This window comes from Lissotriton vulgaris, chromosome 3_1, assembly GCF_964263255.1.
Source record: "Lissotriton vulgaris chromosome 3_1, aLisVul1.2, whole genome shotgun sequence".
Lineage (NCBI taxonomy): Eukaryota > Metazoa > Chordata > Amphibia > Caudata > Salamandridae > Lissotriton > Lissotriton vulgaris.
In genome coordinates, this window is record NC_141689.1 from 145,981,894 (window position 1) to 146,008,485 (window position 26,592).

The 26,592-nt window shown below is 45.9% G+C and overlaps 1 protein-coding gene across 1 annotated transcript in view; it reads right to left on the bottom strand.

Moving 5' to 3' along the window:
- Window positions 1-6,860: 6,860 nt before the first annotated feature.
- The window catches only part of TESK1 (testis associated actin remodelling kinase 1), a 467,562-nt gene continuing 447,830 nt past the window's right edge, over window positions 6,861-26,592 (bottom strand). The window contains exons 8-10 of the mRNA XM_086960220.1: window positions 23,734-23,823; window positions 15,332-15,476; window positions 6,861-11,538 (exon numbers count right to left, since the gene is read on the bottom strand). Of these exons, the coding sequence (XP_086816346.1) occupies window positions 10,397-11,538; window positions 15,332-15,476; window positions 23,734-23,823 (1,377 nt within the window). The 3' untranslated portion in view covers window positions 6,861-10,396. The remainder of the gene's footprint in view (window positions 11,539-15,331; window positions 15,477-23,733; window positions 23,824-26,592) is intronic.

Here is a 26,592-nt window from a genome sequence, read left to right on the forward strand (position 1 = left end):
GTCTGTAATAAGGTTGCAGGCCAGATTGTCATTTTGATCGTCTAGATGTACGTTCAGATCACCAATGACAAAGAAATTGCTAGATATAGATAAGGCCGGGGCTATGATTTCAGAGAGTTGTGACTGCCAGGCGTTGCTAAGACCTGGCGGGCGATAAACTAGTAGACCTGAAAGGGTAATTTTGGGTTGGAGAGCCAGCTTAAAAAATGCTGCCTCACAGCCGTTTAATGGAGGAGGATCCAGATGGCATTGATATGTATTTTTTAAATATTATTGCATCACCGCCACCAATTTTCCTGGGGCGATCGTGCCTTACAATCACATATTGAGCAGGAAGAGCTTCTGCGATCTCTGGTACGGAACTATCATGGAGCCACGTCTCTGTAACGAAGAGTGCGTCAGGAGATTCATCCGTGAGGAGATCAAAAATCTCACGTTTGTGTTTGGGTAGGGAACGACAATTCAAGCTGAGGAAAGTGTAGCTTGAAGGAGAATGGGTTGCTGCTCAGGAGGCTAGACTACGACATCGTTCTGGAGTATCCAGATGGAAGGAGCAGTGGGGGCAGCATTGTGGAAATTGATCTAGCAAATTGAAAGTAGCTGTCGGATGGTCCAAATTAGAATTGAGAGCGAGGATTTGATCAGCGTCATAGCATAGTCGAGGACGTACCGTTTGACCAGGGGGTATGGCCCCTGGGCCTGGAAGGGCGCAGACGGGCTTGCCTTAGGCGCGCCCACTTAGACCAAGCCCTCAGCCTGAAGGAGCATGTTGCACAAACAGCTGGCTCCTGTTTCCATGTAATAGGCCTGCTTCACCGAGTTTTCCCCCTGCTTCCGCATTCTACCCACAAAACTCTAGTCCAGGCACTGGTACTAAGTCGCCTGGACTATTGTAATGGCCTGCTGATTTCAGCTGAGAAAAATCGTAACTTTAAGACTTTCGGTATTCACAGAAGGCAATTAGGAGTTCTAAAGTTAGGACTCCTAACTTCTGTGAATACCGAAAAGAGTAAGTGCTTTCTGTGAATACCAAAATGGTAGTAAGTTTAGGATTTTGTCTTGTTAGTTCTATGAATCAGGCCCTCTGTTTACAAAAATTGTTGTGTGGATGTTTGATATGACGCCAGAGTCATTTGGACAAACCTTTCTCCAAATTTTGTATATTCCTTGATAAAGGACCAGCTCACCCAGTCAAAAGTCCTTTCTGCGTGTAGAGATATGAAAGCCATGGGGTGTTTTTCCTGGTCGATTCTTTCAACCAAGTTAAACTATGCTCCATGTTTTTGTTTATTGACTCCTGACAAATCACTCCTGGTCCGTGGGGGATCAACTCCAGAAGCACCAATGCCAATCTAAGGGCAGGAACCTTCACATAAATCTTATTGTCTACATTTAAAAGTGCAATAGGTTTGGGAATGACTATCATTGGCCTCCATCATTTATGGGCGCCCGAGTCAGCTATGGATTCAAGCACCTTTGTTATCATGGCAGCTGCATGAGAGGCAATGACTGTGTACAGCTCTCCAATTAAGCTGTCCAGTCCAGGGGATCTGAACAATTTAGTCGATTTGATTTCTGCTAATTTCTCTGAAGCAGTAAAAAGGGCCGGTAGTGCCTCTCACTCCTCATTAGAGGCCCTGGGAAAGTGGAGAATTCATAGGGAGGAATTGTTGCTGGTCTGATTGGATTTCTGCGGCTTTTGTATACAACCTGTCTTAGAACTTCGACGCAGCTCTGCTTTGTCCGCTCGACCCCCATACATTACTCGCATTATTACTGCAAGCTTGTTGGATGATGCACATAATCAACTTAATCAGGACATGCAAGGCTATTATGAACAAAATAACTCCAATCATTATTTCAAGGACCTTCATTTCTCTCGAAATCCCGAACATCTCTGACAGCGAAGACCAGATGCCACTTGCGTTGTACTCAAACCCATCTTGAATCTCATGCAATTTCTTCCCTTTATCCTTAATGAAATCTATTGGTTTGTGCATGTTAAGGTGTGAGGAGTGAGGTGGCAGGTGCACAGCAATTGGAAGCTCTATTGCATAGACACCGACCCCCTTTGAGTACCAGGATGTAATCTGAAGCCAATCTCTTCTGCAAGAAAATGTTATTTTGGGCACCTACTGAGACGTTATGAATCTTAGGGAAACGGTGGTGGCATTGGATACTTCTTCCAGTGTCTCAGCATTACGTGGAGTCTCTTGGATGGCTTGTCCTACACCATTCTGGGAAATGGAAATGGAATAGAAAAGAATCTGATGGTTTCGGAAATCTTGTGGTATCTTCTTTGGAGAGGGTGAACAGCAGAATGTACGATAGTGGGGATAAGGTAACCCAGTGTAGTGACCCCTAGGCCATTCATGACCCAGTGGAATGACCCCCAGGCCACTCCTGACCCAGTAGAGTGACCTCAGGACACTCTTGACCCAGTGGAGTGGCTCTGAGCCACTCCTGACCCAGTGCAGTGGCCCTGGGCCACTCCTGACCCAGTGCAGTGGCCCCGGGCCACTCCTGACCCGGTGTAGTGACCCACCAGGCCGCTCCTGACTCAGTGTAGTGAACTGTCAGACCTGGCACCATTGGTGTGGGTCTCCCTTCCATTTTTCGCTTTTGTCTCCTCTGTTTCTGCTGGTGTTCGATGCTCTGGGCGCTGTGCTACTGCCATTCAGTGCAACAGCGCGGATGCTCCCGTTTGTGAAATTGAATGTATGAATTGGAATTCCCATAATTGGCTCATTTGGTTTACCTGTTAGTCCCTAGTATAGTGCACCGTGGGTTCCCAGGTCTGGTAGACCAAATACTGCTGGTGGGCCTGCAGCGCCGATTGCGCCACCCACAGAAGCAGCACGTAAAGTGTGTCCCAGACCTGCCATTGCAGAGTCTGTGCCAGTCCAGAACTGCCATGCTGACTGTGACATAAGCCCACTTCCTAGTCCCTAAACATTCCCTTGGCATCATGTAAGTAACCCCTATGGCAAGGTGCATTGTATGTGAAAGGTAGGACATGCCTTGGTCTGTGTAGCATGTCCTGATAGTGAATTACATTCCATTTCGTTTTGCACTATTGCAAGGCTATCTGTTCTCTTAAGCCAAGATGGGCAGTTTGATTATTACATTCTATAATCCTAATTGACCCAAGGAACATGATAGGAAAGTCTAATTTAGTATGCCTGAGCTCAGAATATTAAATTACATCTTGTAGTGAAGAATTTTTTTATATTCTGTGTTTGAAAATACCACTTTTAGAAAGCAGATATTTTTTTGCTTAAGCTTTCCAGTGTGCTCTGCTGTTATGTGTATTGGCTGTCTGGTTTTAGAGGGACAGGGCAGGCTGAGTCAGACCTGGGTTGACTAGAGAGATCTGCTTTTGGAGTATGGGGAGGGCTGACTCCTTGACCCAAATAGGGCTGTGCCTGGCAAGGTAAATGCTGGCTCCACCTCCCACTGTGCGTCTGATAACAGTCTCAGGGATATCAGACTTCACCCACCAGCCCTCTGAATTCCTGTGAGGTGGATTCTAACTGCAGGTGAGGCTCCTGTTGAAAATTCCAAGGCCTCTGGTTTACTGCGGGGGAAGCAAACTGAGAATCATCGCTATATGTGGTCCGCTGTAGCCGAGAGCGGTGGCCGCTGAATGCCAGCACTTTCATCTCATCAAGGAAATCATCGCTATCGCTATCTGTGGGCCGCTGCAGCCGAGAGCTGTTGCCGCTGAGTGCCCGACTTCTCATCGTATCGAGAAAATCATCGCTATCAGTGGGCTCCTGCAGCTGGGAGCTGTTGCCGCTGAGAGCTTGCATTCCAAGAGTCATAGAGAATGCACGCCGGGACCCTGCAGCTGAGAGCAACCTTCCGATGCTCTGCGCTGCTAAGCGCCAGCCCCTGTCCATCCCACCGGAGAGGCATCACCGTCGCACGGGGAAGTGGGTCGCAGCAGCGGAGAGCTGTGGCCGATGAGAGTCCACATTTCATCACTTCGGCTTCTTCGTGAAGTTGTGCTTCTGTTCTCCTTACATTCAGGTACATTGTGCGTAAACGAGTCACGTAGACCCCTGCCTTGAACAGAACTTGATTTACACACTTTTCAATAATTCCTCAGTATTCTAAAAGAATTCCTACTCACGCATATTGTAGATTTTTGGTCATTTTGAGTTGTGAGTTAAGCCTATATAAAGATGCTTATTTTTCTATAACTACTTGTGTGGTGTCCCTTTGTAGGGTCTTCACTGCGTTATTGTATATGGTCATAAATGCTTCACACACTGCCTCTGAGATAGGCCTGACTGCTCGTGTTACGTTACCAAAGGTCTGAGCAGGGGCTATCAAAGGGTGTAGCCCCCTTATTCTGACTTAGGAAGAAGGATCCCTATTTGGACTTTGGTGCCAGCCGCTGCCAACTAGAGATCCCCATTTCTAACATGACCCCAGGCCATTCCTGGCCCGGGGGATTGACCCAGGCCACTCCTGACCCACTGCAGTGACCCCATGTCACTCCTGAGGCAGCCGTGTATAGTACAGGTTTACTAATAAATGCACATCCACTCATTTAACAGCACAGTGAAAAGGCCACACAATGTTATTTCTACAGTACATACTCCATTGATCCACTTGTACTGCAGCTTGCCCTCTGGTTAAAATCTTTATTGAAAGTTCCACAAAAAATTGCTTCATGGCATAAACCGTATATGCAGATCTATTGATTTACCTGCATTGCAATACAATTCTTGAATATAAAAAAGTTACTTTCCTTCAGTTAAGTTTGTTCTGAAACAACTAATTTCCAAAGACATCCCCCGCCTAGGCCGCACGCTGAATTAAAAAAACTTTTCCAGTAGCAACGTGCTTTCACTAGCTCTTGGTGGAATCTTCTTACGTTGCCACCAGCCTTCACAGCTCAGTAGTGATACATACCATGCGAAGAAAGAGGCATATGTGCCGGTGATGCGCCTTCCGTCACGGCTGCCAGGGCTTAGGTAAAAAAATACAGAGCCTAAAAATTGAATTGAAACAATTCTAAATTTGCATTTGCATCCCTCCAGAGATCTGGCTTGGGAACAATGTTGTAGTTAGGAGCAAGAAGGGGACTTCCCCTTGAAGGAGACCATGACCAATTTGCCTCCCTGTCACTGCCTGCCTTGCAGTGCAATGTGTCCTAGTAGCTAGGGCTGCTGACTTTGGAACCTGAAGGCCCAGGTTTGAATCCCAATCCCAGAGTAATTGGTTCAACATCCTATGGTCATTGGCAAATCACTTCATCTCCCTGTGCCTACAAATGTGTAATGGAATGTGTGTAAAATGTAATTGTGTGATCCCTACTTGATGTATGTTAGCTTGTAGATCTCCACACATCCCCCAACCTCCCATGCACACTGCTTTGTTGCTTCCTAGACAGATTTGCCCCAAATAAATGCCAATCCATACAATGCATCTGTGAACAGAGACTGCATTAGGTAGCATCATATTTACCTAAAGACTATAAGCAGCTGGAGTGAGAGCGTCACTATAAGAGTGGGTAGCAGGACACTCAAGCTTAACGCAAGAAGAAATTTGACTAGACTGCACCAAAACACTGAAGCACACAAGGAAAAAACTGAGGAAACCTGGGATGCTCCGGATCACATGTCTTGTGGAGGACTGGAAAAAAGGACTAACATTGTAGGCATGTCTGGTGCCTTAAATTATTTCCATACGTTATTTCCTGTGAAAGCGGTTTGTGACATCAGATGGCCCCACCAGAGATAGAACATTACATGGAAATGTACAGATCCAGTAGGGCTCAGATATTGAACAAATAGTATACATCAATAAATTAAAAAAAACACAACATTCCTTAGTTCTACTCGTTGAATACCGGGAACAATTAAAATATTTTTGATTCACTGGGATTCAGGCAACAGGGACTGCACTTATCTCAATGTAGGGATAGTCGAAGCTAATCTTTGGTGCACAGAACCAGATGTTCAATACCCCTAAACTTCCTGGGTTTAAACAACACCTTAACATATAGATTAACTAATTTGGTCTAGCAGCCAACATTATATCATACACATGATTTATTTTTCAATGGCGTTCAGCAAAACAGCAATTTATATGATGTATCATAAATTCATCGATATTATGCATGACACCATTCAGACTTTTTTTTCCTTAATTCATGATTATTCTTCTTCACAATCGGTTAAAACACGTAGCCAACACGTTTCGTCCTCTTGGACTTTTTCCAGGGCATTCGATATAATCCCTCCTATCTTGACTACACAATGTATATAACAATTCCTCTCTTTTGAACCCGTATTGTTTTAACCTCATAAGTTGAAGTATGCCCACTAATGAGAAGGGAGTTCATCCAGAAATAGGAGTTTCATCCAACATATACAGAATGGGTATTTCACTACAGTTGATGGAGTACCATAAATCCAGATTTAGGTCTGGCGATCAGTATGTGCAGAGGGTTCCCGTAATCGTGTAAGGCGCCTTACGAAGAATCATAAATAAAGGATCATAAAGTAAATATGTCTGAATGGTGTCAAGTATAATAACAAAGAATTTATGATATATCATCTAAACTGCTGTTTTGCTGAACTCCGTTGAAAATTAAATCATGTGTATACTATAATGATGGATGCTGGACCAAATTAGTGAATCTACCTGGGATTATTAGAGTGTAGCTAAGCACGGATCTGTTGTTAACACCATACACCGAATTCTACCATAATAAATGGGAAATTATACATGCTGTGATGGATAAACTAGGTGAATTCTTCTCTATATGTTTCATACCCTCTAATGCAAAGGACCAATGCTATCTTTTCTATGTCAAACGTATGATAAAAAAGTTACTCAATAAACATCGTGATACATTCATTTTTATTGAAATATCTTAAATAAGCTTTATATATTACTAGCAATAGTCTTTTCTGTAGCATTTAAAAAACAACAAAAAGGTTTGCGTTCACCAGTGCATTATATACGTTGTTTTTTTACAGATTCTTTTTTTTCCAAGAAACTTTATTTACAACTTTTAGAATTAAAGAAAACAAACCAGCAGCCATATTGGAAAAGGGACAAACCTTAATTCTCTTTTGGATTACCTAAAATTACATCTCGCCTGCTTCAGACTATGATGGGCCCTTTATGAGCAGAAAGGGCTCAGATTGTCCACTGGAACTCATTGAACATGGTGCACTGATCCGTCAGTCTGTTATTGTACACATTCTAGGTTAACTTACCTCACCTAAATCTCAAATCACGTATTAGCAGTAGACCTAATATGGTTTCCAGTATTTCTAATATACTTTTTAACCGATGCAAGATACAGTAACATGAAAAAACTTCTTGAAACATTTTTAATGGTCCTCTCTAGGACATGGGTAGAATGACACTTGGACTTGCTGTATACAAAACAAACAAATATATAATAAAACATAAAAAACACAGAAAAAAACTTGGTAGGTTAAACAAACAGCAAAACAGTGAAAGGAAAAGAACACCTCAAAAATAGATCGCAATCACTTGCTCAAAAAACGATGCCACACAGGGTCTTTTTTAATGGCATCTCTAGGGAGCTGAAAGGGTTAACTGAAATCAGTTTCACATTTATGGACTGGATTTCCACACTCTGCAAGAGATGGTTCTGTGCTACGATGGTAATTCAAGTTGGGAGCCTGTTTTAATGTGCACTTTATGTGACAATGCAGGCGGACGGCTAAAGGGTACAACCTTTGCTCAAATTACTGCATATGCATGGTAATTTCCTTGTAACAGGAATAAGCACACTGTTTGCAGGTACTCATGAGGGGCAAAATGTGGGTTCCAAAGCAAAGACAGGAAGAGTTTGCTGGTACTGGATTAGTAAAAGAGAACCAATGAGACTAGGTTGACTCTTTAGATTCTTCTGGTTGAAGATTGGCTGCAGTTAACTACAAAACACAGTCATTACCCAAGACACCATGGAGTCAGTGGAAAGAGCGGCTCCCGCCTTTACTCCTAGTGAATGTAATGAGTGGTTTACGAAGGCCCGACTGTAGACCTTGATTCAGAACAGGCACCGCGGGCAATCCTCTACTTCGAGGAGCATCTAGTGGGTAATGCTCGTCGACAATAGGCTTGTCTTCTTAACAAGAAAATGAGATGGCTTTAGGTACACATGCTGACTGAGTGACTTTGAAGGTCTTCTCCTTTGTTACCTAGTACGGGTTATGCTTCCAGTGCATTTACAGTTTCTAGCTTTTAAGCCTAGTGCCAATCACCAGTGCAATTTACTTATCAGTGCATTCCATCTATGCCTAATCGCACAAAGGTGCCCTTTCAGTTCTTCACCGTTAAATACAGGCACATAAATGATGCTATGCATGTAGCCATGGTATAATTGTATGTCTATAAATTTCTCACTTGGGCACAGTGGATAGAAAATTGTGTAAGTTAAATGCAAACTTCCTGGCCCCTTGCCAACATAAGGTCGATGGTCCCACATTCTTCACAACTTACTGACACCCCTCACTGCACCAAACACCAGATTCGCAAATCCCGCATTCGACCTCCAGAAAGCGATCAACTCAGAGTACTCTGTACATTTCCTCAATCCACCACGTTTCCGTACTAATCCGGTTGCAATCAATGAATTTATTAGGGTCTCGTATTGGCATGTTACTGCTGCAAACAATGGACCACGCACTCTTGTGAGCAACTCTGCATCCCAGTCCACAGTTAGAAATACTATGAGCTTAAGTGGACATGAGCAGAGCACCTCGGAGTTACTGAATACAAAACCAAATTATTGTTCTAATGTATTCACTTTTGTTTGGGGATTAATCCGCACATTCCCTCCATGGAAGTGGATAGATACAAATATCAGATTTATCGGGAAGAAACCTAGATCCAACTCACGTAGATTGCGATTAAAGCTTGACCCTTTCTCTTTGTGTTAATGCCGATAATCACAGCTTGAAAGATGGCAATTCTACTTATTTTAAATCTTACCTCCGAATACCCAAATTGAGCAGTACATTGCACCCTGGTGTCATCAGCTTACAGAAGCCTCAAGACAAGCCCAGAGGATGTGACCCACAGCTCCCCAATGATCCAGACAAAGCACAGGAGGCAGCAGCCACACATACTGCGATGCACTGAGTGCATGGATGAGGAACAAGCCATCCTTAGAAACAGGCATCGATATCTGGCAGGCAGGGGGTGGTTGTGACATTCAATTATCAGCTTTAAGATCACAGTGTGGGTGAACACTAGCACCACTTGGTGGTGCAGCAGAACAAAGTCACAGACTAATAGTGTGGCCAGTGGAAGAGGCCCAACATCTGTAAAGTTTAACAATAAGCCCCAATATGAGGTAGCCATAACCGCTAGTGAAGGGACGGTCATGTGAACCAAGGCCACCGCTGTGCCATATGGCTACATTGGTGTCAGCGAGAACAAAAGAAGTGTCAGATGGTCCACCTGGGCCTGTGGCAGAAGGGCCATCTGTGGCCCAGGCAGGTTCTAGCTCCTTATTTAATTGTTACGTTGATTTATGGTGGAATAAGTAATGAGCTTGTTAGAATAAATCTGCTCCCTCAAAGATCCCCTGTGACCAACTCTGTAGTGTGCTGTGCTCATTCATAAGAAAAAGAGAGAACGAGAGACAAAGACTGTGTGAGAGACAGAACCAGCAAGGAAGAGAAAGCAAAACCCAAACGTTTTCCTTTTCGTCTAGGTCTAGTGCTAAAAAACAGGACTCTCTGAAGGTAGAAACTGTTGGTGCTGTTTTTGTTACCCTGGGATTTATTGCACTTTCCAGTGAATCTAATGCGATTTGAAAAGGCTCTTTCGGAAGTTCCATAACTTTCTCTAACTAATTAGAACACAGTGGCAAACAGTTTATTTTATCTTCTCATCAGGGAGTTCACGAATCCCAAAGGCAGATCACCAAGCACCAAGGCTGAAACCACAGAATGACAGTAACACTGACGAGTTCTCCACCGCTTCCATGCAGATCATCAAAGCTGTGATGCAATATCTTCAGGCTGGTGACCTAGCGCCGGGCAACAGGCACTGGGGGGCAAGAGTAGAACCCTATCCTGGCAATGGGGAAAACACCAGTTTACAAACCTCTGGAAAATAAGTAAAGTGAACTTTTTTTTTACAAGAAAAGGAAAGCAGGCCATTCCCCTATCAGGAATTAAAAGCAACACCTCAAACATTAGGAGCGGTAACCAAGTAGAAGTACCATGCACCAAGGTTGGACCACCTCTCCATCTTTGGCTTCACCTCCAGAGACCCTCGCTACTCACACCAAAGTAACTTCAGGAAAGGCTGCCATATCATTGAGTCTGTTCCTTTTCATTAAAGCAAAATAAATCCCAAGCAGGTGGTCAATGCACTGCCGCTCTCCCTAGGACTGCGCCTCGGGCAGCTTCAGACTGGACTCTGCAAGGGGCCTGCTGGCTTTGGAGTCCAGACTCTTGTCCGTGCAGATCAGGCTCTTGGACTCACAGTTTAGATTTTGGTACCGGGAAGGGTTGGGAGAGGGCCGATGACACACAGACATGAAGCTGAAGCTGCCCAGGCAACAGCCTGGGCACGTGATGACCTCGTCTTGGTCCAACACGGAGGAAGAGGCATTGAGGGGGACTGTGCTGGAGTTCTCTGTCCGCTCAAACACCACTGAATTGGGGATACTGATTTCTGAGAAGCTACAATCCAGCCCGCCAACACCCGGCCTTGGATAGGGGAAGCCACCCCACTTATGTGGTTTGCTGACAATGACATTGTTATTATTGTACATCAATCCATTGGGAGGAACGACCTCTGGTGGCCACAGATTGGTGGCAGAGGAGGAAGTAGTGATGAACGCTCCATTCGTCAGAGGCTGCAATGGACCATCCAAGAAAACATTTCCCTCCACACTGTCGGGGCTGCTGGAGCAGTCCATTGGTTCCACATCTGCCAGTCCCCTGGGAGTCATGGAGTCCTCTGCTGTTCCAAAAGAGCTGGAGTCTAGGAGGCTTCCAGATTCAAAGTGCAAGCAGTCTTCCTCCTGGCGTCCACTCCGCGGAGGAAGGGTCTGCCGCCAGTCATTATTTGGTGGTCCAGGGTCCATTAATAGATATGCCTTTCGAGGAAGCTCGGGAGAGGATGGCAAAGAGTGGCACCTTCGCGGAGTGAAGTTCGGCTGGGAGAAGTCACACTGTGTTTCCATCATTGGCTCTGGGGTCACTGGACTACTAATCTGGTAGGACGGTGGCTGGGGCAGGTCAAAGGTCAGCGAAATCACGGATTTGCTAGGTGTATCAAAGAGTTTAATCCTGCCTCCATTCAGATCTTCACGCTGGGAGAAAGGGTTGAAGCGTGCTGGAGTGTCGATGTTCATCCCAATGCCCTGGTACGGATACCCCATCCGTAAAAGGGCCGGTGACTTTGGAGGAAACATGTCAGACTGGCTTCGGGACAGGCGCTGATCAGGCTGCAAGTGCGGAGAGCACAGGCTGCTTTTCCATTTATGACCAACTGGCGTTCCCTCATTGTCGTTCTCGCCTGTTCACAAAAAAAACAAAGAAGAATAAATTCAGCAGGTATTGCAATAAATATAACTATATTGTAATCTCTTACAAATATTAAGAAATTATTTTACTGTAACAATTTGTAATATGGCATCCTACACACAACACCTGGTGTCATGGAAACATCAGAAAGACATTTTTACATGTAAAGCTCTTTTCTGTGTAACATTTAGTTGGAATGCATGGCCCTAATGCCCTCTGCAGTGAACTGGCAAATGATGATTCGGCTAACAGTGGGGCAGATGTTCCAGGACTAGCTATCAGCAAACTGCCGACTGCCAGAGGGCCCCGGGCACCATTACCGGCAGAGAGCAGTCGGTCTTCACCCTTTTCCACATGCACAGTTAAGAAAATTAATATTTCTGGCACTAATCACTGATTTCTAATCAGTTTGTTACACACAATGTTACTTTCCGCTCTAATTTTAGTTGGTCTCGGAGTTCTACGAGAGCGTCAAACTCTGAAAGAAAATTAAAAGAGAATTAAATGTTTACACATGTGATGATGGATCTGCAGGTATAGAGAAAAACTTTGGGCAATAATTAAGGCACTGGCTTGAAAAAAACAACGCAGTTGTTCAATGTAACACGCTTAGTGTTGGGCGGTGAAAGAATGTCAACTGAGATGTTTCAATACCCAGATAAGCCATTCTTTCAACTCCTTTATTCCCCTGATTCGGTATCAAACCTCCGGTACAAAGAAAGCCCCCTTCCTGTCCCTGGAGTAGAATTTATTCAACGCTGAGGTACAGCACACCACACACAGTGGCGGGATATGTATGCAGTATGCAAACAAAAGCACCAATGAATAGATAAAATAATACGCTCTACTGACGTCAGTCCTGGAGTCAGCAAAGATGCACTATATACTGGTTCCTTGCACTTCCTCTTTCTGGTACTGTATGGCTGCTGTGATGCTTAGCTGGAAGGAACAGCTGCTCCCCTGAGAATTCTCTTCAAAGGGGTGGATGAATCAAAGAAAGCAAAGACAGACTCCCTGCACTGGACCATACCACAGCTTTGTGTGTATGTGGATGTGCCCATTGGAGGAGTGCGCCAGCGATCCTGTATGACCAATTCCTGCAGCTCCTGCTTTAGTTGCCGCAAACTCTACACACTTCCTACTATCACTAATCTGAGCAGAAGTGGGACAAGAACTAGAGTGGTTCATTTTGTTCCACCTGAACCTCCTGCTGAGTGAGGAAGGCCTAGGAGGAGGGTTGATCTTCCAGTTAGCTGAAGTGAGGAGACTGAATGTGGCCCGGTCTCTGCTGATCCCTCCCCCTACTCTGCACAGTCAGAGAATCTTGCAACATTGTTATGAGTTGTAAGGGATCACCTGCTCATGAGAGGGAAGGAAGCGCGACTCAATAGCAGGAAGCAATGCTTACCATGATCAACGGCCGAGTCTTTATGTAGCAATGATGATTTTAAATGACTCCAGTTGCCAGGCGAGAATCCTGAACGCCATTATTTAAAACACTTCAGTAGCCTCTTGAAAGTCTACCTGCCCGGATCAAGCTTGTGAGCGAGTCCGTGGAGGATTCCAGATGTCTGTACTTTTTTTTCATTTTGCTTAAACAGTGGAGGTCAAAGAATCAGCCTCATGGCCGAAACTCCATATTCCCACATGTGTTCTTTGACTAATATCGATGAACTGACTTCCATTAATGAGCTACAAACTGTCCTGTTGGGTGAACGAAAACTCCTCAAGGGGAATTGTAAAATAATGTTTTTCATTAAACACAGCCATTAACTTATTTTAAATATATTATTGTTTTGATATATGAAAAATATGGTTGTGTTGGGTCAGTGGTTCTTAGATATCATTTTTGTTTAAAGATTTGTGTTTTTGAGTAGAAGTTTCACACACGTTTGAGGGATCATTTATAGGCCCTTCTAGTATTGAATGTTTAATGAAAAACATTATTTTACAATTCCCCTTGAGGAGACTTCGCTCACCTGACAGAACTGTTTGTAGCTCATAACTGCATACCCGGGTCCTGAGTGACACAGGGTAACCCCATTACCGACTTCCATGGCATCTCTTTAAAATCACAGAGAAACACTTTCCCTTTTATTTCCTGCCCTTTTCATTAGCAATTGTAACATTACACGGCTATCGGATGGAAAATCACAGCAGCAGCTCAGGGAAACACCGGCAAAATGTAATTCTATTCAGTACCAGGAGTACAAATGTCACCTGTGTGCGCCGCATTTCTATCTCGTTCATCCAGATCTTTCGCATCTGAAGGAGTGGGTGAAGAGGTTTTGTTCACACCTTCATTGACTTTTCCTGTGTAAGGTCAACTAGACCAATGTCAAAGCATACCTAGTCGACATGAGGTGTGTTTGGGAGGAAGGTGCTCCTTTGGCGGTGCTGTGCTAATAACCTGGAAATCGGATACAAAGGCTTAGGTGGCACCAAGGTCACCATAGTCCATTAAGAAGTTGAACTTGATAGACAAGTAATGTCAAACAAGGTGTGAAAATCTCCTATAAAACTGATCTACCAGTGTAGTGATGCCAAAGCAAACTGGAAGTTGCCCCACGGGAGGGAGCGATACCTACAAAGGAAGGCAGGCAGAAATCGTACTCAGATACTCTTCTTCATCAATAAAACAATATCCAAGTCCACACACAAGGATCTGAGATGACTGGTGGTTCAGGTCCTGGGTTCAGGTCCTGGGTTCTCCTGCACCTCGGCCTCCACATTGATTGGAGACCGGTGCAGCATAATTGTTCTGTAGGTGGTACAAGACACAGATGAAGGGGCAGAAACCGAAGTGGCAGTGGACAGGAGGTTTATAGGTCATCGAAAAGAAGAAAGTAGTTGACTTGAGACCTCAATGTAGAGCACACCAACAAGAGCCTGCCAGACAACAAAGCCCTCAACAGTGTAGCAACTGAAGGGAGCGACTTTAACAATATGGTGGCAGTTGTTGCAGGAGGATTTCAAGGACTACGAAGCCCTTGCCGATCAGGCATTTATCAAGAGCACAGAAAGGTAGCTTTGAATGCTGCAAGACGTTTGGTGCCTTTCGGAGGAGCCGCTGACTTTGACAACAAGGAAGGGTGCTCTGAAAAGAGAGTCAGAAATTCCAAGCCAGGGATCCGAGTCATGTCAGCATTTTGTTAGCAATCGTTTAAATGTTTGAATCCATTTGCCATACTGACCATCCACAAAAAGGCAACATGTATTGCGAACCTCCGGATACTGTTCAGAGTTGGCGGAGCTACTAAAAGGTAGCAAAACAGGCTTTGTCCTCGCCTGCAGTCCAGAAATAAATCCTGAAGAAGCCCTTAAAGGCTGCAGCCGGGAGAAGGAAGACCCCGGAGCGAAGACGCCTACGGTTGAAGTAGAGGACACGTTGCAGCAGTTGTTGTGCTTGTCCGAATGCCGTCGACCAGTGCATGGTCTCAATATGAGGTAAATGACCTCTAGCTCATGGGCCGCCAGATGAACGAGCTGGCGAGGTGCACCAACACTACTACCTTAAATTGATGCTCAATAGGTATGACACGCTATACCAGTGGATCCTGGACTTCAAAGCATTTCAGTTAATCAAGGATCTAATGATGTACAATGTGTGCCTTTCTATACAATTCAAGAGCCTAACTTCATTGATGAACCATGCAGCGTAAAATACTTTGATTGTTTACAGTTATAGCGATTCATTTTTAGGCGTCAATTTATGATTATTTGCAAGCTTATTTCTGATGGCTCACATTCTTCTACTAACAGTGTACTGATGAATCTTAATTTACCCTTATCAGTCGCCACAGCAGTAGTTATCCCCTCGCCTGCATCACTGATTCCAAGGTCTAGGTCTGCACCCTCGGTATAGCGCTCAAGGAAGACTTCCAACCGCTGGACAACGTCACAGAACGAGGGTCGTGCTTTCTGGTCCATCTGGGATAAGGAAAAATCAGATCAGATCGATTAATGCGGTCATTTTTCAAATAGGTACCATGTATTTAATCCAGCCTTATCAAACATACAGATTAATTTTGGTTGATTATTGCTAGAGTGATTAATATCGGAACCCTTTATATGGGTTTTTCCCCAAAACCCTTGGGGCATTTGTTTCGGAAATTTCGAGTTTCATTTCACAATTAACTTTCACTTTAATTAATGTAATTAACCAAGGACAGCCTCTCCATCCTTTCACACTTATTCCCACTTTTTTTCTCCATTTTATATTAACTGAATCATTTCAGTGTTTCCATCCACATGCTTTATCAATTTTATTTTCAAACTTACCAATACTTTTAGTTTATGTTTTACACTATTATCCTTCATTCCTAATACTCCAATACCTGCCTATATCTTTTCTCTTTTTATGTTTAGAGTGTTTTTACCTCCAAAGTGTTGGTATCCGGAGGACAATGCCCTGACAGAACACATCAAACAATCACTTCTTAGTGATGAGCTCAAAGGGCAGAGGAGAAGGGACATAAGTACAGTATCCCTCTCTGGTCATACTTTTACTAACTTTGACTTACCAAGCCTTTGTTGCATTTACCTCTACTTGAAAGCCTCAGCAAAACAAACTCACTCAAATACTTTTTCTAGCTTCTTTCTGTAACTTAACAATTTTCAACAGTCCTTGCTGGTTCTCTTCCTAGTCTTCCAGTGCAATTCATGCTCAACCACCAAATCATGCTGTTGTATTCGATACACACCAGCAGCATGCACCGAAACCTCTAAAAGCGTTTACTTTTTCAGTGAATATCCAAGACGACTGATATAACTATTAAACCTAATGCTGTTTTGCTGCAGATACTCAGGAGATCGCTTACACCTCTCGGTACTTTTATCGCCAGGACACTAGCAAGGGTGGCCGGAACCAGCAGAGTTACCCAAACAGTCCTCGAATTCCAAGGAGGTCTGCCAACAGCCACAGATGGACACATTACACTTTGATTTGGTGCCAGCGGACTTGCACAAGATTCCGCTGACTTCAGCCAGCAGCCGCAGATAGACAAGTTGTGCTGTGATTTGGTGCCAGCAGCGTATTCCGTACTGTAAAAATCAGCATGAACAGCGCCGAAACTCTAGATGATTTTGTTGCTGCTCAAATAGATTTTCTACTCGAGTGTCAGCATACTGACCTCAGAAAGTCGTTACCGCCTGCGTTAGACAAATCTCACAGGATGTCCTCCTACTGACTGGAAATCACACTGGGGCACCAAATCTCACTCACCTATTTATGTTTTTGGAGCCCAAGAAAAACTTCTGCCAAGCGGACATTGGAGGAATTTGGTGTGAAAAATGTTACAAGAGTAATGTGGAGTCGGCAAAATTATCAGAATATTCCACCCACCCCAAGAAACTAGGTATCAAGGGTTGCTCATGCCAAATTTGAACTTTGCACCCAATTTAAAGGCCAGGTGTGTAGGTCGCTAAAGGCACAATGGACTTCCTCTCTGGTGCTCATTGTTTCAGGGCAGCCAGCCGTGGATAAAGCTTATTTGGTTATTAAGCACCCGCAATGAGCCTCTTCAGCACTTATGTTCCCAGGCAATGGGACTACACCCACAATGGAGGTTCAAACAAAGAAAGGGATATATAGAGGAAAAGCTCTGCGGTAAAGGCCTAGAAGAGCAGAACAATATGGAGCATTTTATTAAAATGAGTTTGAGGATACAAATTGTTGGAAACTGGCCCTCTTCATAGGGACATCCCCAAACATTTTGCTTTCCTCCTCCATTTTTTACTGAATTTGTTTTGGATGGCTTTAGGACTCTGCTAACCAGTGCCAACGTGCATGTGCTCTCTCCTCTAGACATGTAAACATTGGCTCATACCAAATTGGAATATTTAATTTACTCATAAGACTCTAGTAATGTGCCCAGCCACTGCAAATGAAATGCTACTAATTGGCCTGCAGCATTGCTTGTGCCACCCACTTAAGTCCTGTACTACTGCAAGGCAGATCTCTCCCATAGGATAACATTGGGCTCACCTTATTACATATTTAAGTGTAATTCCCAAATGTGAAGAGATAGACTTTTCAAGTTTGGTGTCTCTGAATTCACAATTTAGAATCACAACCTGTGGTGCAGTTGGATTTTAAATTGCAGTTCCAAAAGAGCAACTTTTATAAAGTTAACATTTTCTTACTTTAGCCATTGGGTGCCTGCTGTCTGTCTCCGATACACGCCTGGTGAGGGTAATAGCTGGGCTTTGTGCATTTTCCCCTAGACAGCCTCACAGAAAGTGAGCCTAGGGTTGACTTGATAGGCCAGCTACATCCTGATGGGATATCCTGGGCAGGATGGGAGGGAGGAGCAGGACATATTCTCACACTTACCACTGAATAGGCTGTGTCTTGTCCCCACACAAAGGGCTGCATACCCCCTGTAATGAGTCTGGAGTCAGGGGAGGAAGGGAGTACCTCTGTGTACCTCAAAGACTCAACTTCAAAGTTACAACTATATATATGTACTGGAACTCTGACACCACTTCAGTACACTTGTGGATCTGTAAAGAATTTGCCAGGAAAAGAACTGCTGTACTGCTGAAGGACTGTTACTCTGCTGTACTGCTGCTTTGCAGGACTCCAGCCTTGCTGATCTAACCCTTCTTCCTGCTATTCCCCTGGTTGAATGAGAACGACCAGACCTGCATCAATTTAACCCAGAGTGACTCCAATGGCATGCTGCCTGATCTGAAGTCTCAGGGACATAAAAGACTTCCATCCCTCCTGCACCTACACCTGGGCCATGCAAGCGTTGAGCCCTGCCAAGAGGTGCCACCCTAGTCCTAAACCCTTAAAAGTGGGCATAAGGAGTTTGCGCTATCGGAACAGACGCATCCTCTGCTACATAAGCAGAATCAACGCACCGACTCAAAGATCTTGGACAGGTTGGATAAAAAACTCTGCCTCTAAAGAAAAATAAATATACACAGAGGGGCCAAAAGCTTAAACCTTCATCAGCTTCGTAATGGAACCCGAACAAAACCTGAAGCAAACAAGAAAATGGGCCTCGTCTCAACCGGTTCCTTGATTTATGAAAGAGCTACACCTGGGTTACAATGGGCCCCTGACAACCATCTGGTATGGTGTAACTGTCTCTGCTGCACTTGTAAATGTATCAATCGCATAAGTTATGGTACACAATAGTGTTATATCTTTGTAGGTATTGTAACAATACATACTTTTCTCCTGGTGGTAGGAGGGCCATCATATTGCAACCTAAGTGCTGCAATGGATTTCCTTTAATAACCCATCTTTGGCTACTGCCCTGTTTCTAGCTGGAGATCTTGACAAGTGGAGACAGGAACACGAAGGAAAGTTCCCATAAATCTGAATTTGCGTTTAAGCCTAGCCTACTAGGCACTGCATTTGCTGACTGTTGCGAGGCATATTGTTGCTTACCATTAACATAGAGGGGCTTTGAGCTCGCCCACCAATATTTGGCTTTTATAATTACTCTCATTTGTCTGCTTCCTATTCATAGCCAGGCATATCAAGCTCATGTCCCTCCCACGGAGCACTGCCCGTTTTCCGTGTGTGTTTGCCTAGTCTCTGTGCTAAATGCCCGGGAACTACATTATTCTTTTTATGTAAGCAATCATCGAGAGTGCATGTGTTTTTGTGTCATCTCCCTCGTGTACTTCTCTACCCTGTCGTGCTGCTGAATGTCCCCGTCAGCTTCTCTATGCACCCTCTGTGCTGTCCTAAACATGTGTGCTTTTCTGTATTGTATTCGCTGCCTGCACTTCCAATTGTTGCTGCTGTGTCCCCCTGCCCTCCCTCTTTCACATCCGTGTCCTCCTGCCATCCCTGGTGTTGCTTCCAACCACACTGTTGCTTCCGCAAACACAGGGGCGCAACTAGGTCTTAATTTCGGGGGGGGGCTAACATGGCAGAGGAAAGGGCGTGGCTAATGTAAATTAATGGGGCGGAGCTAAAATGGCAGATAATCAGGATCGGTTAATGCTCAGGTCAAGCTGAGAAAAAAATGTGGTGAATTCTGCATTTGAAACTGGACAACAATTAAACCACACATTTTTGTTAGTTTGATGCATTGCCCCCCAAAACCCATACTCACCCTGAATCTTAAAATTACCACTGGCACACCAAAACACATACCCACGCTGAACCCTAAAATTAACCCCCTCACACCCTAAAACCCATACCCGCCCTGAAATCTATAATTACCCCTGGCACCCCAAAACCCATACCCATCCTATCCCTAAAATTATCCCTCCCCGGCACCCCAAAACCCATACCCACCCCACACCCTAAAATTACCCCCTGGCACCCCAAAACCCAATACCACCCTGAACCCTAAAATCACCCCCCTGGAGCCCCAAAACCCATACCCGCCCTGAACCTTAAATTACCCCTGGCACCCCAGAAACCATGCCCATGCTGAACCATGAATTCCCCCTTGCCCCCCAAAATCCAAACCCACCCTGAACCTTAAAATTACCCCAGGCACCCCAAAACCCATACCCATGCTGAACCATAAATTCCCATCTGGCACCCCATAACCCATACCCACCATGAACCCTAAAATAGCCCCCTGACATCCCAAACCCAAACCCACACCTGCCCTAAACCCTAAAATTACCCCTGGCACTATAAAACACATACCCACGCTGAACCCTAAAATTAATCCCATGGCACCTCAAAACCCACACCCACCCTGAACCTTAAAATTACCCCAGGCACCCCAAACCCAATACCCATGCTGAACCATAAATGCCCCCCAGCAACCCATAACCCACATCCTCCCTGAACCATAAATTCCCCACTGGCACCCCATAACCCATACCCACCCTGAACCCTAAAATTGCCCCCTGACACCCCAAAACCCACACCTGCCCTGAACCCTAAAATTACCCCTGGCACACCAAAACACATACCCACGCTGAACCCTAAAATGTCCCCTGGCACCCCATACCCACCCTGAACAATAAATTCCCCGCTGGCACCCCATAACCCTTACCCACCCTGAACCCTAAAATTGCCCCCTGACACCCCAAAACCCACACCTGCCCTGAACCCTAAAATTACCCCTGGCACACCAAAACACATACCCACGCTGAACCCTAAAATGTCCCCTGGTACCCCATACCCACCCTGAACCCTAAAATAGCCCCCTGACATCCCAAAACCCACACCTGCCCTAAACCCTAAATTTAACCCTGGCACCCCAAAACCCATACCTATGCTGAACCATAAATTCCCCCCCCCCCCGGCACCCCATAACCCATACCCACCCTGAACCATAAATTCCCCCCTGGCACCCCATAACCCATACCCACCCTGAACCCTAAAATTGCCCCCTGACACCCCAAAACCCACACCTGCCCTGAACCCTAAAATTACCCCTGGCACACCAAAACACATACCCACGCTGAACCCTAAAATGTCCCCTGGCACCCCAAAACCCATACCTACCCTAAACCCTAAAATTGCCCCCTGGAACCCCAAAACCCATACCCGCTCAGAACCCTAAAATTACCCCCTGGCACCCCAATCCGTAACCCACCTGTAACCCACCCTGAACCATAAAATTACTCACTGGCACCCTAAAACCCACACCCACCCTGAACTCTAAAATTACCCACTAGCACCCCAAAAAAAAATGAACACTACAAACTTACACTACATTTGCATATTTGGAGGGGACTGTCCTCTTTGACGTTTCTATGTATGTAAGTCAAGAACAACATTCACAGTAACCTAGATATGCAGGCAGTAGGTAATGCTGTGCTGAAAAATGCATTAAAGTTACTGGAACTTACACAAAAAACTGCTGCCTGCTCTTCTGATACTATACTGCGGAGTCTGGCTGATCAGCAGCACTGTGTCCTGGCATCCAGCCCCTCGAAGGTCTCACTGTGTAGATCAATGTGGGTCAAATGCACAGACAGCAGGGGGAAAGGGATGGCCAGTGCAGGTGAAGCTTTTCCTTTGCAAATTAATTCCTGCTGGCGTCATAGCCCAGGGTTTGCTGTCTGTGCACTTGTATGGAATACACATCTATACAAGTGCTCAGACAGCACACCCTGGGTTAAGATGCCAGCAGAAATTCCTTTACAAAGGAAAAGCATCACCTTAACTGGCCATGCCTTCCCCCTGCTGTGCACATCATCACACCCCATGCTCACAACCCATCAAGTGCTTAGGTGAAATCCCTGCCTTCAGGCAAGGATTTCACCTCTGCGCCCCTCTAAAGGAAAACAAGAGGTCAGGGCAGGGGGGTTCGTTCACTCGCTGAAACTGTTCAGTGGCTGTCTGGCTCGGGCTGCTGGGCCTCTCAGAAAGCATTAAAAAAATCACATTCTCGGATGCGCAGCCTTCTTGCACCATTTCAGTGCGTGTAATCTTAGCCCGGGCAGAGGAGGCGACGGGGGGGGGGGCTGAAGCCCGGTGAGCCCAATGGGTGTTGCGCGCCTGCGCAAACACCATGCCCAATTCAACTCGACTGATAAGCTGCACCGGCATTTGGTAGGAGCGTGTGCATTGAGAACGCTGTGCAGAGAGGGTATGGACACCAATCAGCACCAGGCCCTTGTGCTCCTCGATCTTTTAGCCGCCTTCGACACGGTTGACCATACCATCTTGTTGTCCCGTGTCGAGGCGGCGGGGATCGGGGGGACTGCCCTGGTCTGGTTGTCCTCCTTCCTGAGTGACTGCACCCAGGCTGTCCGTCTGGGTGATTTCACGGCGGACGTCCGGGGAGTGCAGTGCGGGGTTCCCCAGGGTTCTTCCCTCTCCCCCCTCCTGTTCAATCTCTATCTTGCCCCCCTTATCTTTTCCCTTCAACAGATGGAGGTCGCCGTATTTAACTATGCGGATGACCTCCAGCTTGTTTTCAATCTATCCTCTTCTCCCTCTTCTGTGCTAAATTTTCAATCTGTCATGCTTCACATCAGGGACTGGATGAACCACAACCACCTTAAACTCAACCCTGATGAGACCGAGTTGGTGTTGACGGGTGGTTCATCCAGCCCCTGGTCCTCTCTCTTCTGGCCCCCCTCTCTTGGTACTTCTCCTGCTCCCTCCTCCTCTGTTAAAACCCTGGGTATAAAAATCAATTCACAACTCACCCTTCACTCCCAGGTTAGCTCCGTGGTATCTTCCTCCTTTCTTTCCCTGCGAACTATTCGCAGAGTGTCTCGCTTTTTCACCTTCTCTGCTCTTAAGCTTATAATCCTGGCCATGGTGGTGTCCCGCCTGGACTACGGCAATGCTTTATATGCCGGCATCCCCGCCTACAGCTTGCGGCGTCTACAACAGATTCAGAACCAGGCGGCCCGCCTGGTCTTCAATCTCCCTAAATTCCACCACTCTTCCCCCCTCTTGAAATCTCTACACTGGCTCCCTGTGGGTGCCAGGGTCCAATTCAAGCTTGCAACCACGACCTTTCTGGCTCGACTTGGATTGGCTCCGGCCTTTATCTCGTCCGAGATCACTCCATACATTCCTACTCGGGAACTTCGCTCGTCTTATCAATCCCTACTCACTGTTCCCCGTTTCCGGAGAAAGAAGTGGGGAGGATCTAAATTCGCCACCCTTGCCCCGACCCTTTGGAACTCCCTTCCCCTTGAACTTCGTACCATTACACAGTACCCTCAATTCCGTAGGCACCTTAAGACTTATCTGTTCAAAAAGTCTTTTGACTAATTTTCCCCCACCCATCTCTACCTACTAGCTTTGGATCCAGTTAGAGTCAGCGCCAAGAAACCGCTGGTATACATGCGCTATAGAAATAATTTTAAATCAAATCAAATAAATCATGTGCAGAGTGGCTAAGAACCATTGGCAATGCCAACAGCAGCGGCGGCTTCTCCAAAATGGCGAAGGAACGTCACCCCACTGGCTTAGGGCCAGCAGGTAAAAAAGTTAAACAATATCTTATTATTGTTTTATTTTTTTAGCTGCGTGTGCAGGGAGGGGTGGGGTGGGTCATGGGAGGTGGAAGGAGTGGTATGTGCACTTGTAAGCCAGCATGTCAGTTTGGCAGGCCGTCTCAGGCTGGCCAAACTGACATGCGCACTTTGTTTTCTCCACCCCGGCTGTCCTATACACTTAGCTTTGCTGATGCTTGTTTTCCCCAGTACCTCCGCGCGCCCCTTCTTATAAGTGCCACGTGAGGGGTCTTTGATGATGCCACTCCGAAGAGCACCGCTCAGTCACACTTACATTGCAGCAGTGGAAAGCCAGCAGCAGGAAGGCGGACGGGCAGTCGGCGTTCACCATGTTCCGGAAGGTCTGCACGTCCAGGCCGAAGTCCTAAGAGACAAGGGAGGCAGAAGAAGAGATAAGTGGGCAGAACTGCTGAACATGTGTACCACTTTACAGCTCTGTCGCTACACAAGTGAAGCTAGAACACAAACACAGGGCTCTCTCGAAAAAAGACTCTCGCGACAGTACTGGATCTTCACCAGCAGGTGGCGATAAAGGCATGCAAGTGTACTCTATGGAGACAAGGTATCGGCTCTTCTCACAGCGCCAGAGTGGACGATGGATTCTTCGTGTTTACACTTCAAATGCACAGGTATGCTACATCTAGAGCCCTATACACGAGCAGGGGTCGTGGATATCCCAAAGTGCATACCTTATTAATAGGCAGCTAGCTCTGGATTCCTTTGGGGTGGGGCACTCTTCATGAAACAACCACTTGCAAGGCCAATAGGTCTACGTTTAACATGGTAGTGCATGCAAACGCAGTCAGCATGCACTAGCATATAAAAGCCAACCCACTGCCTGGCCTCTGCCGCATACTTCCATACTGTCCCAGGCCCAGCTCTCTGCTTCCTCCCGTTTTACCTAGTGCTATATCCTGCTTTTGCCTCGTTTCTAACTGCTTTCTCCATCTATTCCTCCGTTTTATCTCTCTGAATGCTTTTCCCCTGCTTTTGCCTTGTTTTCACTGCTTTCTCCCTGAAGCAGCTAGCAACTCCAGCATCTTGAGACCCTTATGGGTGATTTACAGCACTGTATAAACCCTGATCGATTAGTTGAAAGTGATAGTTTGCTTCAGGATTTTTCTCACACACATTTTAAACTTTAGTCTAGAAATGCTATTTCTGTTGCGGCCTGGCAATGCAAGCATTGGCAAAGCCAATTGATCTGGCTTTAATGCGCTAACGAACGCAAAAAAGGAAACGCAAAATGCTATTCGCATATTAAAGGCAGAACATTTGCTTCGAAGGGAAGGAGCCATGCAGTGAAACAGCCTATCAGGGTCTCATTCACAAGCTTTAATCATCAGCAATCATAAATAGTAAGGGTTCCAGAATGTCCCTTAGTGCAGCGATTGCAGGACCCTGCTGCCTCATTATTCACTGTCGCATCTTCACTGTGACAAGGCGTGCACACACATTCATGCACAAGTGCCATTGGCAGGGTTTACTGCAATCAAACCAGACCTAAAGCTCTACCAATGCTTGCTTTACGACTGATATTACACACAACGTCTCACACACTGACATTATACTCTGCTCTCTCTCTCACACACACACACAGATTTGTACAACACTGTCACTGTCAAACATGCAAGGCTCTACATGCAAGCATGAAATTCATCGCACTAGTAGAAGTATTAGTAGTCGGGACAGTGGTGGTAGGTGGGACGTTAATGGTGATAATCGTGGTGGTGGGAGCGGTGATAGGACAGTGGGGGTGTTGGGATAAGGGTGATATCATGGTGGTGGGAGCAGTGATAGTCGGGATGGTAGAGGTTAATGGTGATATCATGGTGGTGGGAGCAGTGATAGTCGGGATGGTAGAGGTGAAAGGTTAATGGTGATAATCGTGGTGGTGGGAGCGGTGATAGTCGGGATGGTGGCAGTGGAACATTAATGGTGATAATCTTGGTGGTGGGAGCAGTGATAGTCGGGATGGTAGAGGTGAAAGGTTAATGGTGATAATCGTGCTGGTGGGAGCAGTGATAGTCGGGATGGTGTCAGTGGAACGTTAATGGTGAGAATCGTGGTGGTGGGAGCGGTGATAGTTGGGACAGTGAGAGAGTTGGATTAAAGGTGATAACCGTGGTGATGGGAGCAGTGTTAGTTGGGATGGTAGAGGTGAAATGTTAAGGGTGATAATCGTGGTGGTGGGAGCGGTGATAGTCGGGATGGTGGCAGTGGAACATTAATGGTGATAATCGTGATGGTGGGGGCAGTAATAGTCGGGACAGTGGGCGTGTTACTTCAGTGGTGGTGGTGGGAGCAGTGATAGTCAGGATGGTGGCAGTGGAACGTATTGGTGATAATCGTGATGGTGGGGGCAGTGATAGTCGGGAGTGGGTGTGTTACTTTGGTGGTGGGAGCAGTGGTAGGACAGTGGGGCAGTTGGGTTAATCGTGATAATCGTGATATGGGAGCAGTGTTAGTTGTGACAGTGGCGGGGTTATGTTAGTGGTGATAATGGGAACAATGGTGGTTGCAGTAGTAATGGTAGTGTTAAGGAAACTGTGGTGGTGGTAGAGATGAGTTAACCCACCAAGATAGCTACCTTATAAGTGTGAAGGCAGAGTCAGACAGGCAGGGACTGAAACCAATGATCCGCAGCTCACACTTGGGCTTTTGTGGCAGGTGCACTAACCCACAGAGATACCATTCATAGGCATGGTGTGTATGACATACTACAAAAGACAATGTACATACCGCAAAACACACAAGCATTTGATTCAACAATGGGCCACTCTGGGTGCTGAAAAGGAGGGGGCATGCTGATATCTCCATGAAGATTGTTCTGTAATTAAGTTTGGAGGCAGATGGGAGAAAAGCAGAAAAATGCAAAAACAACAAATGATGGGCAGAATGCAGAACAAGGTCATACATTCAACCCAGTACAGAGATCTGGGCCTAAATCCATCTTCCAGTTTACACCCAGCCATATGCAAATCAGTCTTGACCCTGTGCCCAATGGGAACAGTCCTGGTCCTCCCTGGACTGCAAACAAACATCCTAGGACCGGTTTCTGGGTTTCACCGCTCATCAGCCAGGTTAGCTTGACTCCAGTGGTATGGAGAGCTCAGAACCCACGTCTGGGTAT